This window comes from Bombina bombina, chromosome 1, assembly GCF_027579735.1.
Source record: "Bombina bombina isolate aBomBom1 chromosome 1, aBomBom1.pri, whole genome shotgun sequence".
NCBI lineage: Eukaryota > Metazoa > Chordata > Amphibia > Anura > Bombinatoridae > Bombina > Bombina bombina.
Genome location: NC_069499.1, coordinates 593,564,908 through 593,583,302, shown reverse-complemented (window position 1 = coordinate 593,583,302; position 18,395 = coordinate 593,564,908). Strand labels below are relative to the sequence as shown.

The following is an 18,395-nucleotide window of genomic DNA, read 5'->3' as shown; positions in this document are numbered from 1 at the left end:
GAGCTCAAAGAACAGCTTCTTGTCCGCTCTGCTCAAGTGGAAGAAATTGCCAAAATTAAACAGGACTTTGAGCAGCAAAAGTTACAGCTAAAATGTGATCATGAAAAGGAGATGGAGGAATTGAGAATATATTTTGAAGAGAAATCTCGTGCAACAGAGGAAAATTACAGAGAGGATCTGGAGATACTGCACCAGCGTCTGCGAGAAATGAAGGATGAAGACAAGGATGAGGTTACTGCTCAATGCAGGTAATTTATTTTGATTTGTCATCTGCCTTTTAAAGTTTTAAGAAGTCTGGCATTTTTTAATTTTTTTTTTTTTTTTTTTTTTTTAGGGAAATTGCATGTAGAATACTCGCACACACAAAAATACTTACATACAATCTAAATATATGTGGTCTTATAAATTATTTTGTACATTCAGTTTACGCCGGGGTTAGGTTCCAGAAGGAATGGTTATAAATCAAAACCGTTGTAAATTGAAACCCAGTTTATAATGTAAGTCAATGGGAAGTGAGGGAGATAGGTTCCAGGCCCCTCTTAACTGCTAAACAGCATTATAAACCTAATAAAATAATCACACAACACAAAATATATAATTAAACTAAGTTAAATGAACAAAAACATTTGCTAAACAGCATTATAAACCTAATACAATAATCACACAACACAGACTTCACTTGCTTTTTTCTGCAAACAGTTCTTTCTATGCATTCCAATCTGGACTGATTTATAGATAGGGATATCTTGTTCCTTTGAAATCTGCTCGATAGCTCAGGTCTGGTTAAAATTAATTTCAGCTTGCTTGGCTTTGCTGCAACACAAGCGGACAGCTCCACCTACTGGCTATTTTAATAAATGCACTGCTTCTCAATGCTTTTCAATAGCAGTCACATGACTGGAAAAAAAGGTTGTTATTCTGAAACGGTGTAAATTAAACCGTTGTAAAACGAGGGCCACCTGTATGTGTTTTTGTTTAAACTGACAGTGTGCTATAAAATTTGGTTTTCCCTTACTATGTTTACGAGTTGAACTATTGGAGTTTAAAATGTGAGATTTTTTTTTAGTTATATTTTGAATATGAAATGGCTGCTTCTGCTAATCGAAACCACAAACGAATTAAATGGGCTGAACTTGTAATGAGAGCAGATCTAATAAGGTTATCTTTCTATATTTACACAAATCCTTGTCATCTTATCTATCTATACAAAATAAGGGCGAAAAATTTTAGAGAGAAAAATGGAAAATTAACTCCCATAGGGAGCGTGATTGTTTTCTAAACCTTCTTATTCTTATAGTTTTTTTATAACCATTACTTAGTATTGAAAAGTTCTGTATGGGTGGGTTACAACGGGCAAAAAGCAGCTCTTTCAAAATGAGAAAACCAAGGTAAAGGAGCGCTCTAACATTTAATGAAGAATCGCAACAGTGTCCCTTTAATGTAATTTAGTGCATTTTGTGAACCCTTTTTTGTTGCAAGATTTTCTATCTTTAAGATCACACTTTTATTCAAATATTTATTTTGCTTTATTTAAAGCCATGCTCTAGTTTATGAAATGCAATGATGGCTTTCTAAGTACTTTCTATAATTTAGCATTTTACATGCTTAGTTTGTATAATGGTCAACCTACTAACGAAAGAAATGTTGTTGCCTTCACATAGTTACTCTGCAGATGTGGATGGGACTTCAGAAAGTGATCAGATCCACCTTCTTCAGCAGCTGACTGACCAGCTGGAACAGCACAAAGTGAGTCTGATACCTTTATTGTTATTTTTGAGTGTTATCCTTACAATGCTGTTTCATCTTTAGAGTCTCGAGTCTCTTGTTTATTTTTGTGTAAAACAACCTATAATTATGCATTTGTTGCTGCATGCTTATTTTTATGTCCCTGCATAATTTGTGTTCTTGGTTTCATCTCACATTCCCTTTTTTACTTAAAGGAGGAGATCTCCTACCTTCATCTCCAATCTGAAGAAAAGCACAAGCAGGAACTGGATAACCTACAAGCTGCTTTGACCCATCATTACAAGGAGGATCTTGTGAACATGAAGATGGATCTGTCTGATAGATACATCTTTGAAATTGAGGCGTTGAAGAAGAAACACTGTCTTGAGCTGGAGCAGCTGAGGGCCAAGTTGTGTGAGGAACACATTAGAGGTCAGAGTTCTGCAAAGGAAGGAGTTTTACTTTTGTAGTTGACAGGTGGTTCTTATAATAGAGTATTAATCATTGCATGGTAATGCTTCTAATTGGGTAACCAGTATGACACATGCATATAACACACACTAAATGTTTAATAAGTGAAGGTTTTGTGACTAGATTGTTGAGTAGTATTTTCTTTTTATGGAATAATTGTTTTGTTAGTTTAATGATGCTTCCTGTTGTTCCCAAAACCAACCGGGGGAAAAAACTAAAAAAAAACGTTTTCTTTTACAGTCTATCACAGCAATGTATGTTAGAAATAATCAGCTGATAAGTAAAAACATGGTTACTAACCTCCTCTCACCTATCAGCTGATTATTTCACCTGTGCACTAGTTAATCTATAATGAAAACCTGGTCTGTTGGGGGTACTTGAGGACTGTGGTTGAGAAACTATACTTTAGTACACAGTAATCAAAGTAACCTATAAAAGGAAAAAAACATGAGATGTGCCTAGGAGCAATACTATTTCCACTGTTTGACATTCATGAAAACTACTGAATGCAAGAAAAAAAGCAATAGTCTAATATGCCAATGCACTCATGTTCGTTTGTGTCTTCAAATGTATCATGTGATCGCTGGACTTTGCATTTAATTTGAAAGAAACATGTAGCAATGTAAATACACTTGGCCTAGACTGGGCTGCTTGGCAGCCTTAATCTGAACTGTTTTGTTTTTTTCTTTTTATTTATGGTTTGTTGTGCTATTTTGCATGTGCACCTTTCTTCTTCCAAGTACTTAAAGATATTATGGCTTTACTAGGACCAGCAATACTCTTTCCTTATGTCAGTGGCTAGACTTATTGTCTGTGGACTAAAGCCCAGATTTGATCCTCCAAATAAGGCAAATGGTGGGTGGAGTTTGGCTATTAAAAAATAATTGCAGTAGAAAGGATGTTCATATTTCTTCTAACAATATTCAGACTTGGCTGATATGTTCTATAGCAATACAGCAGAAATGTCTTGTAATTACAAGATGCTTACTGTCTCTTAAACGTGTTGCAGTGTTTGTTACAAAATACCAAGTTACTGTTCCTCTTAGTTTTTTTTATTTGGATAAGGTTTACAAGCCCAGATCAGTATTTTCCTCCCATTTGAAACAATTCCGTTGTCATAGCAGTGATATAGTGAGAGTGGGAAAATAAATCATGAGCACGTGGTGGAGTAAAATGCCCCTTGAAATGTTAGTGAGCATTAATGTAAAGTCTTTAAAAAAAATAAAAAAATAATAATCCTAAAATATAAATACAATTAGTTGACATTTTTTTCCTTCATTTTGGTAGAGATCACAAGGTTGCACCTGCACAGTGTCGATGAGACAGACCATCAGGTGGAGTCTGAGTCTAGAGAAAAGATCCAAAAATTGGATGTAGAATACCCAATTCTAATACCATATAGAGAAAAGCAGCACATTGTAGCGTTTGAAGAACCTGTAGCCCACCCTATTACAGATCCACAGAATTACATGGGACGGAGTTCTGAGCTGGACAAGGTAATAGAGCACAAATATTCTTTCATCTTCTGCCTTTACACCCATCTCAATCTCTTAAATGTATTCTTTCATCACACAGAATAGGTGTTATATTAAACTAGTGAATTGTATTCCAGAGACTTACTATCTCATAGATGTATTTGTTTATTTAGTTGTTTTGTCTTTTCTTTTTTTCTTTTTTATCCATTGCCATCAAAGGATACACAGATTTTGATGAAATATTTGTTATATTTATTCTGCTTGTTATACTTCTCACTTTGTTTTACATTTTAAAGTTATTGGTAGCACATATTTCAGCTTCTTGTTAAATACACCCTTTTCACTCTGTGTTTCTGATAGATGGAGAAGATGTGTCAGACAGATCTGCATGCTAGTTTGTATTGTGGATCTTGTGGAAAGCCACAGAAAACCGAGATCCAGGACTTGCAAGATAAGTATGAAAGGGAGCAGATGGTTAGAGAGGTGGAGGAAGGCACCGACAGACTGCAGCCAGAATATGACGTCTCACTAATGGGGGAGCAAGCCAGGTTAGAGTTCATAAATCCTTTTTTTCCTTTCTTTTATTTAAAGCAATACATCTATTCAGTGCTTGATATGTTTGTGGTTGATTTAAAAAGTCTGAAATCTTTATTTCTTTCTAATGACACGATGAGTCCACAAATCATCTAATTACTATTGGGAATATCACTCCTGCCCAGCAGGAGGCGGCAAAGAGCACCACAGCAAAGCTGTTGAATATCACCTCCCTTCCCTCCAACCCCAGTCATTCTCTTTGCCTATGTTAGAGCAAGGAAGTGATAAAGTTAGGTGTTAGAAAAGATTCTGCAAGCAAGATTTTATTACTTTTTAAAGGGACAGTATAGACTCATTTTCATATAACTGCATGTAATAGACACTATTATAAAGAATAAGATGCACAGATACTGATATAAAAATCCAGTATAAAACTGTTTAAAAACTTACTTAGAAGCTCCCAGTTTGGCTCTGTTCAAAAGGTAGCTGGAAAGCCCACTGCAAGTGGCAAATAAGACACTCCACCCCCCTCCCCCTTCTTTTACACATGAAAAGACCCTTTACACAAACAGGAGCAAGCTGGAGTAGGCAGCTGACGGTATTCACATAAAACTTTGAGGCTTGGTTAGGAGTCTAAAAATCAGAGCAGTGTTATTTAAAAATAAGCAAAACTATACATTTATTTTAAAAAAACAACTTTATGGGCTTTATAAATAGATCATCTACAAAACATTTATGCAAAGAAAAATGAGTGTATAATGTCCTTTTAAGTAGTGCAAGATGGTTGCGCTGCTTTATTCTAGGGTGTTGCCGTAGTCCATATCAGTCTCTTCAGTAGAGCAGTGGTGGCTTTCAAGCAATGGGAACTTGTGGGACATTATTCTCACTGCCCCTCCCATGTAGTTAATGCTGCCCTAAAGCCTGAGTAAGATTATCTCTTTTTCCACAGGCCCATGTGAGGGAGAAGACCTCTCAAACCTAGTGAGCTGCCTTGCTGCCTGGCAGATTTATGAGGTAAGTGCTGACTTTATTTTTCTGGGTAAACACAGGAAAAAGTGGGCACTTTATTCACTAATGGACACACAATTTTCTCCTATATGTTTAGGGGAACATATAATGGCAGTATGGTTATGGCAGGCACTGGGGCTGAGGATTAATACAAAAAAGGCTCATTTTAATGTGGTTTCACTTCTCCGGCTTGACTTAAAAGTATGCCGACCGGGAGGTTAATTTTTTAGACGCCCACAATGGGTGGGGCTAACTGAGGCGACAGTTTACTGTTGCGTGCCATTTTCCCCTTCATTCACTGTGACCAGAGGGTGCAGATAACAGTCTCAGACAAGAAAGCGCATAAGTTTTAAAACTGCACTTTTAGGACCGGACAGCTGTTTGTTATACTGCAAGTCGAGTTCCCGATCTTTTACTGGAGATATACTATCCGTTGTCAGCAGGGCAGGTAAGCACCTCAGCAAAGGTAAGCTGAGGTGTAGAGGTTGTCAGTAGTACTTGCATAACACTATTTAGTTACTTACTACAAAAAAATAAAAAAGTTACGTTTTAAAATTTAAAGAGACAGGAACGTTTTTTGTGTTTTTAATTTTTATTAAAAATTTAAGTATTTTTTTGTGGTAATTTGTTCCATTGTGAGTCAGAATGGACCAAGAAGCCTTGCAACATGTTACTTGTTCTTTATGTTTTGATGCTAATGTGGAACCACCTATCCCTTTCTGTTCCTCATGTATTGAGAAAACTTTAAATTACAGGGATAGACTTTTTTCTGAGCCAACATTGTCTAAGGCGGATGCTGTTCAGGAGTCTAACGACAATGTTCAATATATACCGCAGCTTTCTCCTCCCAAGTGTCCAAAATTTTATCGCCCACTCATGCAGTGCCCTGCACTTCCTCTGAAACTTCACCTGGAGTTATGTTGCAAGACATCGCTTCCCTCATGTCCTCTGCGGTCTTTGATGCTTTGTCTGCTTTTCTCATGCTGCAGGGAAAGCATAAGAGGAAAAGTAAGCATTCAGTAAGTGAGGTTACTGACGCAGTTGTTGCTATTTTGAATGCCCCCTCCCAGAAGCCTGAGGAGGTGGATACTTCAGTAGCATCTGAAGGTTAAATCTCAGACAGTGTAATTCCTCCTGCTGATACTGAAGTTGTATCCTTCAGGTTTAAGCTAGAACACCTCTGTTTATTACTCAAGGAGGTTTTAGCTACACGGTCGTTGTCCATCCTAAAAAATCCAGTAAGCTAAATAAATATTTTGATGTACCTTCCATGGTGGAAGTTTTTCCTGTACCAGATCGAGCTACTGAGATTATTACTAAGGAATGGGAGAGATCGGGTATCCCTTTTTCTCCATCCCCTGTATTTAAAAAGATGTTAACTATAGCAGATTCTATCAAGTAATCTTGGCAGACAGTACCCAAAGTGGAAGGGGCAAATTCTACGCTAGCCAAGAGAACTACTGTTCCTATAGAGGATAGTTGTTCCTTTAAGGATCCTATGGATAAGAAGTTAGAGGAGTTACTCAAGAAGATGTATGTACACCAGGGTTTACAATGGCAACCCGCGGTTTGTATTGCTACTGTCACTAGTGCGGCAGCATACTGGTTTAATGCATTGTCTGAATCTATTCGGGCAGACACTCCTCTCAAAGAAATCCTGGTTAGGATAAAGGCCCTTAAGTTGGCCAACTCCTTTATCACGGATGCTTCCCTTCAGGTTATTAAAGGAATAGTTTAGTCAAAATTAAACTTTCATGATTCAGATAGAGCATGCAATTTAAAGTAACTTTCTAATTTGATCATATTACCAATTTTTCTTTGTTCTCTTGGTATCTTCATTTGAATGTAAGCTTAGAAGCCGGCCCATTTTTGGTTCAGCACCTGGGTAGCGCTTGCTGATTGGTGGCTACATTTAGACACCAATCAAAGTGCTATCCAGGTGCTGAACCAAAATGGGCCGGCTCCATTGCTTACATCCTTGCTTTTTCAAATAAAGATTCCAAGAACGAAGAAAAATTGAGAAAAGGAGTACATTTGAAAGTTGCTTAAAATTGCCTGCTCTATCTGAATCATGAATATTTAATTTTGACTAGACTATTCCTTTTAGCTGGGAGCTAAGATTTCTGGTTTTGCCGTACTGGCCAGCAGAGCTTTATGGTTAAAATCTTGGTCTGCGGATGTGTCATCTAAGTCTAAACTTTTGGCGATTCCTTAAAAAGGAAAGACTTTGTTTGGGCCGGAGTTGACGGAAATAATTTCTGACATCACGGGAGGAAAGGGACATTTTCTCCCTCAGGGTAAGAGAAATAAACAAAAGGGACGTCCAGAGTAATTTTCGTTCCTTTCGAAATTTCAAGGGAAATCCTTCCACTTCCTCCTCCAAGCAGGAGCAGTCCAAGCCTTCCTGAAAACCCAATCAGTCTTGGATCAAGGGAAAACAATCCAAAAAGCCTGCTATTGAATCAAAAGCAGCATGAAGGGTCTGCCCCCGATCCGTGACCGGATCTTGTGAGGGGGGGGGGGGCAGACTTTCATTCTTCGCTCAGGCTTGGGTTCGAGATGTTCAGGATCCCTGGGCGGTGGATATCTTGTGCCAGGGATACAAACTAGAGTTCAAGACCTTTCCTCCCAGGTGCAGGTTTCTGCTTTCAAGATGATCTGTAGACCAGACAAAAAGAGAGGTGTCCTTACACTGTTTTCAGGACCTCTCTGACCTGGTAGTGATAGTTCCTGTTCCAATGCAGGAATGGGGTCTGGGGTTCTATTCCATTCTGTTTGTGGTTCCCAAAAAGGAGGGAACCTTCAGACCGATTTTATATCTCAAGAGTCTAAACAAATTCCTCAGAGTGCCGTCCATCAAGATGAAAATTATTCGTTCCATTCTTCTTTTGGTCCAAGAGGGTCAATTTATGACAACTGTGGATTTAAGACGCGTACCTGCTTGTTCCCATACAAAGGGACCATCACAAGTCATCTTAATTACTAGTGGGATATTCACCTCCTGGTCAGCAGGAGGCGGGAAAGAGCACCACAGCAAAGCTGTTAAATAGATCCTCCCTTCCCTCCCACCCCAGTCATTCTCTTTGCCTACGTTGGTGATAGGAAGACCATAGAGACCATGATTCAGGTATAGAGACCATGATTCAGGCTCGTAAACCTGTAACTAGAAAGATTTACCATAAAATATGGCGTAAATAATCTCTATTGGTGTGAATCCAAGGGCTACTCATGGAGTAGCGTTAGGATTCCTAGAATTTTGTCATTTTCTCCAAGAGGGTTTGGAGAAAGGATTATCGACAATTTCCCTAAACGGTCAAATTTCTGCCTTATCTGTTTTGTTACACAATCGTCTGGCAGATGTACCAGAAATACAATCTTTTTGTCAGGCCTTGGTCAGGATCAGGCCTGTGTTCAAGCCAGTTACTCCTCCATGGAGTCTGAATTTAGTTCTTCAAGGGGCTCCGTTTGAGGCTATGCATTCCTTAGATATTAAGTTGTTATCTTGGAAAGTTTTATTTCTTCTGCTCATAGAGTGTCAGAGCTCTCGGCATTTCAGTATAAGTCTCCTTACCTTATTTTCCATTCAGATAAGGTAGTTTTACGTACTAAATTAGAATTTCTTCCTAAGGTTGTTTTTTGATCGGAACATTAATCAGGAGATTATTGTTCCTTCTTTGTATCCTAATCCTTCTTCTCAGAAAGAACGACTTCTACACAATTTGGACGTGGTCCGTACTTTAAAGTTTTACCTGCAGGCGACTAAGGACTTTCGTCAGTCTTCTTTGTTTGTGATTTTCTCAGGGAAACGTAAGGGACTATTTCTTTTTGGCTGAAGAGTATCATACGTTTGGCATATGAGACTGCTGGACAGCAGCCTCCTGAGAGAGTTACGGCTCATTCCACGAGGGCTGTTGCTTCCTCATGGGCATTCAAAAATGAATGGCTCTGGAACAGATTTGCAAGGCTGCTACTTGGTCCTCTCTTCACACTTTCTCTTGTTAAGTGTATCCAGTCCACGCATCATCCATTACTTATGGAATATATTCTCCTTCCCAACAGGAAGTTGCAAGAGTCCACCCACAGCAAAGCTGCTATATAGCTCCTCCCCTAACTGCCATATTCAGTCATTCTCTTGCAAGCCTCAACATAGATAGGTCGTGAGAGTCTGTGGTGATTTATACTTAGTTTATTCTTCAATCAAAAGTTTGTTATTTTTAAATGGCACCGGAGTGTGCTGTTTATCTCAGGCAGTATTTGGAAGAAGAATCTGCCTGCGTTTTTCTATGATCTTAGCAGACGTAACTGAGATCCATTTGCTGTTCTCACACATTCTGAGGAGTGAGGTACTTCAGAGGGGGAATGGCGTGCAGGTTTTCCTGCAGATAAGGTATGTGCAGTAAAATATTTTTCTAGGAATGGAATTGACTAAGAAAATACTGCTGATACCGAAGTAAAGTAAGTAAAGCCTTAAATGCAGCGATAGCGACTGGTATCAGGCTTATTAATAGAGATACATACTCTTATAAAAATGTGTTTTAAAACGTTTGCTGGCATGTTTAATCGTTTTTTAACGTACATTGGTGATAACACTGTAATGTTGGTATAGCCTTAAATGCAGTAAAAGCGACTGGTATCAGGCTTATTAATAGAGATACATACTCTTGTAAAAATGTGTTTTAAAACGTTTGCTGCATTTTTAATCATTTTTTAACATATGTTTGGTGATAAAACTTATTGGGGCCTAAGTTTTTTCCACATGGCTGGCTTAAATTTTGCATAGAAACAGTTAACTGAAGCTTCCCACTGTTGTAATATGAGTGGGAGGGGCCTAATTTAGCGCTTTTTTGCGCAGTTAAAATTACAAAATGAATTATCCAGATTCCCTCAGCAGTCCCATGAATACTACAGGACATTTCTAAAGGGCTAAAAAGACTTCCAAAATCGTTTTTAGGGAAGGTAATCCACAGCTCTGCTGTGACAGTTTTGTTGTGTCTGTTTTTAAAAAACGTCTATGTCGTTTTTTTTATCTGTTTTTTGCATTAAGGGGTTAATCATCCATTTGCAAGTGGGTGCAATGCTCTGTTACCTTATTACATGTACTGTAAAAATTTCGTTTGTTTTACTGCCTTTTTTCACTGTTTTTTTCAAATTTTGACAAAATTTGTTTCTCTTAAAGGCACAGTAACGTTTTATATATTTGCTTGTTAACTTGATTTAAAGTGTTTTCCAAGCTTATTAGTCTCATTATTAGTCTGTTCTAACATGTCTGACATAGAGGAAGCTCTGTGTTCATTATGTTTTAAGGCCATGGTGGAACCCCATCTTAGAATGTGTACCAGATGTACTGATTTCATGTTAAACAATAAAGATCATTTTTTGTCTTTAAAAACATTATCACCAGAGGATTCTGTCGTGGGAGTAGTTATGCCGACTAACTCTCCCCACGTGTCAGACCTTTTGACTCCCGCTTTAGGGACTCACGCTCAAATGGCGCCAAGTACATCAAGGGCACCCATAGCGTTTATTTTACCAGCGGATTCTGTCGAGGGGAAAGTTATGCCGATTAACTCTCCCCACGTGTCAGATCCTTCGACTCCCGCTTCAGGGACTCACGCTCAAATGGTGCCAAGTACATCAAGGGCGTCCATAGCGTTTATTTTACAAGACATGCCAAAGGTGGTGAATAATACTCTGGCAGCAGTATTAGTCATACTACCTGAAATTAAAGGAAAGCAGATAGCTCTGGGGGTAGATACAGAGCATACAGACGCTTTAAGAACCATGTATGATACTACCTCACAATATGCTTAGTCTGTGGGTGAATTTTTTTTTTTTGACTCAGGGAAGATGATTTAACCTGATTCTGATATTTCTACATTTAAAATTTATGCTTGAGAACCTCCACTTGTTGCTCAGGGAGGCTTTGGCTGCTCTAAATAAATGTGTACAATCGCAGGGCCAGAGAAATTGTGCAGACTGGATAAATAATATGCAGTGCCGGTGTGTACTGATTTTTTTTCCAATACCTAAAGAGGTTTACTAAAAAATTTTTTTTAATAAGGAATGGGATAGACCAGGTGTGCCGTTCTCTTCCCCTCCTATTTTTTAGAAGAATGTTTTCTAATAGTTACCACCACGGGACTTCTGGCAGACAGTTCCTAAGGTGGAGAGAAGAGTTTCTACTCTAGCTAAGCGTACCACTACCTCTGGCGAGGACAGTTGTGCTTTTTAGATCCAATGGATAAAAAATGTTTATTCAACAGGATTTTATCCTGCAGCCCTTTGCATACATTGCTTCTGTCACTGCTGCTGCGGCGTTCTGGGTTGAGTCTCTTGATGAGGCTTTACAGTTAGCGACTCCATTGGATGAATATATTTGACAAGCTTATGCTAGCCAATTCCTTTGTTTTCTGATGCCTTTGTTCATTTGACTAGACTAACGGCTAAGAATTCTGTTTTTTACTATACTGGTGCGTAGAGCGCTATGGCTTATATCATGGTCAGCTGTCGTGACTTTAATAAATAAGCTACTTAACTTCCCTTCAAGGGGCAGACCCTATTCGGGGCTGGTTTGAAGGAGATTATTGCTTATATCACTGGAGGAAAAGGTCATGCCCTTCCTCAGGATAGGAATCAAGGGCCAAAAAAGGTCTAATTTTCGTGCCTTTTTAAACTTCAGGGCAGGTGTAGCATCCACTTCCTCTAAGGCAAGACAAGAGGGAATTTTTGCTCAGTCCAAGGCGGTCTGGAGACAATTGGACCTGGAACAAAGATAAGCAGGCCAAGGAGCCTGCTGCTGCCTCTAAGGCAGCATGAAGGAACGGACCCCTATCCGGTAACGGATCCTATAGGGGGCAGACTTTCATTCTTCGCCCGGGCGTGGGTAAGAGATGCCCAGGATCCCTAGGCATTGGAATTTATATCCCAGAGATATCTTCTGGATTTCAAAAATCCCCCCCCCCCAAAAAAATGGGGGAGATTTCGCCTTTCACAATTATCTGCAAACCAGATAAAGAAGGAGGCATTCTTACATTGTGTACGAGATCCATCCAGTTCCAAGAGAGGAACAGGGACAGAGTTTTTACTCAAATCTGTTTGTGGTTCCCAAGGTGAGGGAACCTTCAGACCTATTTTGGATCTAAAGATCTTAAACAAATTCCTCAGAATTCCGTCATTTAAGATGGAAACTATTCGTACCATCTTAACTATGATCCAGGAGAGTCAATAGAGGACTACAATGGATTTGAAGGATGCTTATCCTCACATTGTGATGCATAAAGATCACCTTCGTTTTTCAGGTTTGCCTTTCTAGACAGGCATTACCAGTTTGTAGCTCTTTCCTTTGGGATATCTACAGCCCCAAGAATCTTTATGGAGGTTCTGGGGTTGCTTTGGCGGTCCTTAGGCCGCGGGGCATAGAAGTGGCCCCTTAATTAGACAACATCCTGATACAGGCGTCAAACATCCAAATTGCCAAGTCTCATACGGACGTAGTACTGGCATTTCTGAGATCACACGGGTGGAAAGTGAACAAGGAAAGAGTTCTCTATCCCCAATCTCAAGGGTTTCCCTCCTAGGGACTCTGATAGTTTCTGTAGAAATGAAAATTTACCTGACGGAGTCCAGGTTGTCAAAGTTTTGAAATTTCTGCCGTGTTTTTCATCCCATCCGCGCCCTTCGGTGGCTCAGTACATGAATGAAATCGGCTTAATAGGTAGCGGCAAGGGACATAGTACCGTTTGCACGTCTACATTTCAGACCGCTGCAACTATGCATGCTCAGTCAGAGGAACGGGGATTACACAGATTTGTCCCCCTGTTGATTCTGGACCAAGAGACCAGAGATTCTCTGGTGACTATGTCGGGTCCATCTGTCCAAGGGTATGACCTTCCGCAGGTCAGATGGGACAATTGTTACAATGGATGCCAGCCTTTAGGTTGGGATGCAGTCTGGAACTCCCTGAAGGCTCAGGGATAGTGGACTTAGGAGGAGACCCTCCTTCTAATAACTATTCTGGGAGTGATATTCCATGCTCTTCAGACTTGGCCTCAGTTAGCAACTCTGAGGTACATCATACTCAGTCGGACAATATACACGACTGTGGCTTACATCAGCCATCAAGGGGGAACAGAAGTTCCCTAGTGATGTTAGAAGTCTTACAATAATTCACTGGACAGAGACTCACTCTTGTCTATCAGGATTTTCTAAGTCGTCAGACTTTTATTCCGGGGGAGTGGGATTTCCTCCGGAGGTCAAGACCAAGCAGGAGAGGGCTTTGGTGTTTTTGACAGCGCCTGCGTAGCCACGCAGGACCTGGTATGCAGATCTGGTGAACATGTCATCCTTTCCATCACGGTCTCTGCTTCTGAGACAGGTCCCTCTACCTCAGGGTCCTTTCAACCATCTAAATAGAATCAATCTGAGATGGACTGCCTGGAGACTGAACGCTTGATGTTATCAAAGCATGGCTTCTCCGAGTCAGTCATTGATACCTTAAATACAGACATGAAAGCCTGTCTCTAGGAAAATTGAACATAGATATGGTGTAAATATCTGATTGTTATGAATCCAAGGGTTACTCATGGAGTAAAGCCTGGATTCCCAGGATATTATTTTTTCTCCAAGATGTTTTTGAGAAAAGGGTTGTCAGCTAATTCCTTAAAGGGACAGATTTTTACTCCGTCTATTTTTTTGCACCAGCGTCTGGCAGGTATTCTAGACGTTCAGGCATTTGGTCAGGCTTTGGTTAGATCCAAGCCTGTGTTTAAAACTGTTGCTCCACCATGGAGCCTAAACCTGGTTCTTAAGGCTCTTCAAGAAGTTCCGTTTGAACCTTTTTTGTTCCATAGATATCAATCTTTATCTTGGAAAGTTCCTTTTGGGTAGCTATTTCCTCGACTCGTAGAGTCTCCAAGTTATCTGTGTTACAATGTGATTCTCCTTATCTGGTCCTTCGTACGGATAAGGTAGTCCTGCGTACCAACCTTGGTTTTTTCCTAAGGTGGTATCTAACAAGAACATCACTCAAGAGATAGTTGTTCCATGCTTGTATCCTAATCCTTCCTCAAAGAAGGAATGTCTATTACACAATATTGGACGTGGTTTGTGCTTTAAAGTTTTACTTACAAGTTACTACAGTTTTCATCAAACGTTCACCTTGTTTGTTGCCTATTCTGGACAGAGGAGAGGTCAAAAGACTTCAGCAGCCTCTCTGTCTTTTTGGTTAAAAAGCATAATTCATTTAGCTTATGAGACTGCTGGACAGCAGCCTCCTGAAGGGATTGCAGCTCATTCTACTAGAGCTGTGGTTTTCACTTGGGCCTTTTTTAAATGTGGCTTCTGTTGAACAGATTTACAAGACAGAGTCTTGGTCTGCGCTTTATACTTTTTTCAAATTTAACAAATTTGATACCTTGTTTCTTCGGAGGCTATTTTTGGGAGAAAGGGTTTTTTTTACAGACAGTGGTAACTTCCGTTTAAGTACCTGCCTTGTCCCTCCCATCATCCGTGTACTTTAGCTTTGGTATTGGTATTCCATAAGTAATGGATGATCCGTGGACTGGATACACTTAACAAGAGAAAACATAATTTATGCTTACCTGATAAATTTATTTATCTTGTAGTGTATCCAGTCCACGGCCCGCCCTGTCACTTTAAGGCAGGTAATTTTTTCATTTGAACTACAGTCACCACTGCACCCTATGGTTTTTCCTTTCTCTGCATGTTTTCGGTCGAATGACTGAATATGGCAGTTAGGGGAGGAGCTATATAGCAGCTTTGCTGTGGGTGGACTCTTGCAACTTCCTGTTGGGAAGGAGAATATATTCCATAAGTAATGGATGATCCGTGGACTGGATACACTACAAGAGAAATAAATTTATCAGGTAAGCATAAATTATGTTTTTTCAAAGTTCTACAAATTTGACACTTTTGCCTCTGCTGAGGAATCCCATTAGTAATTAAGGCTACTTTTGGGAGAAAGGTTCTTCAAGCAGTGGTGCCTTCCGTTTAGGTTCCCTGTCTTGTCCCTCCCGTATCATCTGTGTCCTCTAGCTTGCGTATTGTATCCCATAAGTAATGTAGATGATCCGTGGACTCGTGTCATAAAAAAGAAAAAAGAAAATTTATGCTTACCTGATAAATGTATTTCTTTTTTGACACGATGAGTCCACGACCCGCCCTGTTCTTGTAAGACAGGTTGTTGGTTATTATGAACTTCAGACACCTCTGCACCTTGGTTTTTCCTTTCCATTCTTAACTTCGGTCGAATGACTGGAGTGGGAGGGAAGGGAGGAGCTATTTAACATCTTTGCTTTGGTACTCTTTGCCGCCTCCTGCTGACCAGGAGGTGAATATCCCATTAGTAATTAAGATGATCCGTGGACTCATTGTGTCAAAAAAGAAATACATTTATCAGGTAAGCATAAATTTTCTTTTTCTTGGGAACCATAATAGATTCCTTATCAATGAAGATTTTTCTGACAGAAGTCAGGAAATCAAAGATTTTCGATTCTTGCCTAGCACTTCAGTTCTCTCCTTGGCCATCAGTGGCTCAGTGCATGGAGGTAATCGGGCTGATGGTAGCGGCAATGGACATCATCCTGTTCGACCGTTTCCACCTCAGACCTCTGCAGTTAAGCATGCTCAGGCAGTGGAACGGAGATTATGCGGATCTGGGGACAAGGGATTCTCTACTTTGGTGGTTGTCTCTGGATCATCTCTCCCAGGGAACCTGCTTTTGCAGACCCTCTTGGGTGATTGTGACAACAGATGCCAGCCTTCTGGATGGGTCTGGGGCTCTCTAAAGGCTCAGGGAACATGGACTTGGTCGGAGTCTGTTCTACCCATAAGCATTCTAGAAACTGAGAGCAATCTTCAATGCTCTCCTGGCCTGACCTCAGTTAGCTTCGGCCCGGTTCATCGGGTTTAAGTCGGACAATATAACATCAGTGGCTTACATCAACCATCAGGGAGGAACTCGGAGTTCCTGGGCCATGACAGAGGTAGCCAAGATCATTCAGTGGGCAGAGACCCACAATTGCTGTCTGTCGGAGATACACATTCCAGGAGTGGACAACTGGGAGGAGGACTTCCTGAGCAGACAGACCTTTCACCTGGGGGAGTGGGACCTTCCGGAAGTGTTTTCCAGCCCGATTCTCAAATGGGGTCAGCCGGAATTGGATCTCATGGCATTTCGGCAGAATGCCAAGATCCCGAGGTATGGGTCGAGGTCAAGAGACCCTCAGGCTGTACTGATAGACGCCCTGGCGGTACTTTGGAATTTCAGTCTTGCATACCTATTTCCTCTGTTTGCTCTTTTACCTCGGGTATTGCTCGAATCAAGCAGGAAAGGGCGTCGGTGATCCTCTTTGCACCGGCGTGCCCTCGCAGGATTTGGTCCTCTCTTCACACTTTTTCAAAATTCTATATATTTGACACTTTTGCCTCAGCTGAGGCCGCTTTTGGGAGAAAGGTTCTTCAAGCAGTGGTGCCTTCCGTTTAGGTTCCCTGTCTTGTCCCTCCCTTATCTGTGTACTCTAGCTTGGGTATTGATTCCCAATAGTAATTAGATTATCCGTGGACTCATTGTGTCATTAAAAAGAAAACAAAATGTATTCGTACCTGATAAATTTCTTTCTTGACACGATGAGTCCACAGCCCGCCCTGTTCTTTAGACAGGTTGTTGGCATGTTATAAACTTCAGACACCTCTGCACCTTGCTTCCTTTCTCTCCTTTACTTCGGTAGAATGACTGTGGTTGGAGGGAATGGAGGTGATAATTAACAGCTTTGCTGTGGTGCTCTTTGCTGCCTCCTGCTGGGCAGGAGTGATATTCCCAATAGTAATTAGATGATCCGTGGACTCATCGTGTCAAGAAAGAGAAAAACATTTATCAGGTAAGCATACATTTTTTTTTGTTTTGCTACTTGATCATTGTCTGTGTGGATCATTTGTATGTTTGAATTTTACATTTTGAATTAAACTGAAAATTGCACTTTTCGTTTAGGACATTTCTTGTTACTTTCCATTAAATCCCTTTCCTACACATTCAGGAGTGACAGCACATTGCATTTGACTTTATTTTATCCAACAGGCTGTCCTACTGTATAATATACACATATAGAAAGGGAGAAGCCCTCCTCTTCTCTTAGCCTCTCGTTTATATTAACCTAACATCTGGCTAAGCTTGAATAAAGGTGTAAGAATGTAGCTTTAAAAAATAAATAAAATATAAATCTAAAAACATTGTTCTTATGCTTTGGAGTGTCACTAGCCACCAATAAAGCAGTGAGAAATCCATCCTTTAAGGGACATTAAACACTAAACCAATGCTAGACACCATATATTTAATGCAACGAATAATACATAGATGAATTTTTGTTTACTATAATGATCCATTTTACCTTCTCGAGTGTATTAAATTTTCTACAAATATTTGTCATTTGAAATAGCTAATTTTGCCTATTGTATTACTGTTTATACTGAATATTTCAGTACTTAAATGAACAGGAAACCCCAAAATTGTATTTTATGATTCGGATAAAACTTACAATATCAAACAACTTTCCAATTTACTTCTATTATCAAATTTGCTTAATTCTCTTGTTAACCATTGCTGAAGGAACAGCATTGCACTGCTGAACACATCTAGTTAATGAATCACGAGACAAATTTGTGCAGGCACCAATCAGCGGCTAGCTCTCACTAGTGTAGGATATGTGCATGTTCTTTTTCAACAAGGGATACCAAGAGAACAAAGCACCTTTTGAAAATTATAAGTGAATTTAAAAGTGTCTTAAAATTACATGCTCTATCTGAATCGTGCAAGTTACATTTTGACTTTCCTATCCCTTTAAGTAGTGGTTATAGAAAAGATAAGCAAGAAGGCTTATATGAAATCATGCTGTCTGTGGGGATATTGCATAGACAGAGGTACTAAAATGTAATTTTTTCCATTGTTCTTTACATGTCTGATGATCACAAATTTGCCGGCATGAAGGGAAATCATGCTAAATCCTTGGAGGCTTTTTCTTAGCATTATTTTGTAACGCACGTGTCTCTCCTTCACACCTAGAACCATGCATAGCTATATAAACCGCAATCAAGCTAAAATGTGCCTTTCTAAACTTCGTTGAGGGACCTCCAGAGTATTGACAAGATGTCTTTAGATAATCTCGCCAC

The 18,395-nt window shown here is 39.9% G+C and overlaps 1 protein-coding gene across 2 annotated transcripts in view; it reads left to right on the top strand.

Annotated features, from left to right (window-relative positions):
• Positions 1 to 18,395, top strand: part of PCNT (pericentrin) — a 470,255-nt gene that overhangs the window by 55,122 nt on the left and 396,738 nt on the right. For both annotated transcript variants that reach the window (XM_053698889.1, XM_053698888.1), the window contains 5 exons: positions 2 to 248; positions 1,662 to 1,746; positions 1,941 to 2,157; positions 3,484 to 3,692; positions 4,032 to 4,219. In XM_053698889.1, coding sequence (XP_053554864.1) covers positions 2 to 248; positions 1,662 to 1,746; positions 1,941 to 2,157; positions 3,484 to 3,692; positions 4,032 to 4,219 — 946 coding nt within the window. The remainder of the gene's footprint in view (position 1; positions 249 to 1,661; positions 1,747 to 1,940; positions 2,158 to 3,483; positions 3,693 to 4,031; positions 4,220 to 18,395) is intronic.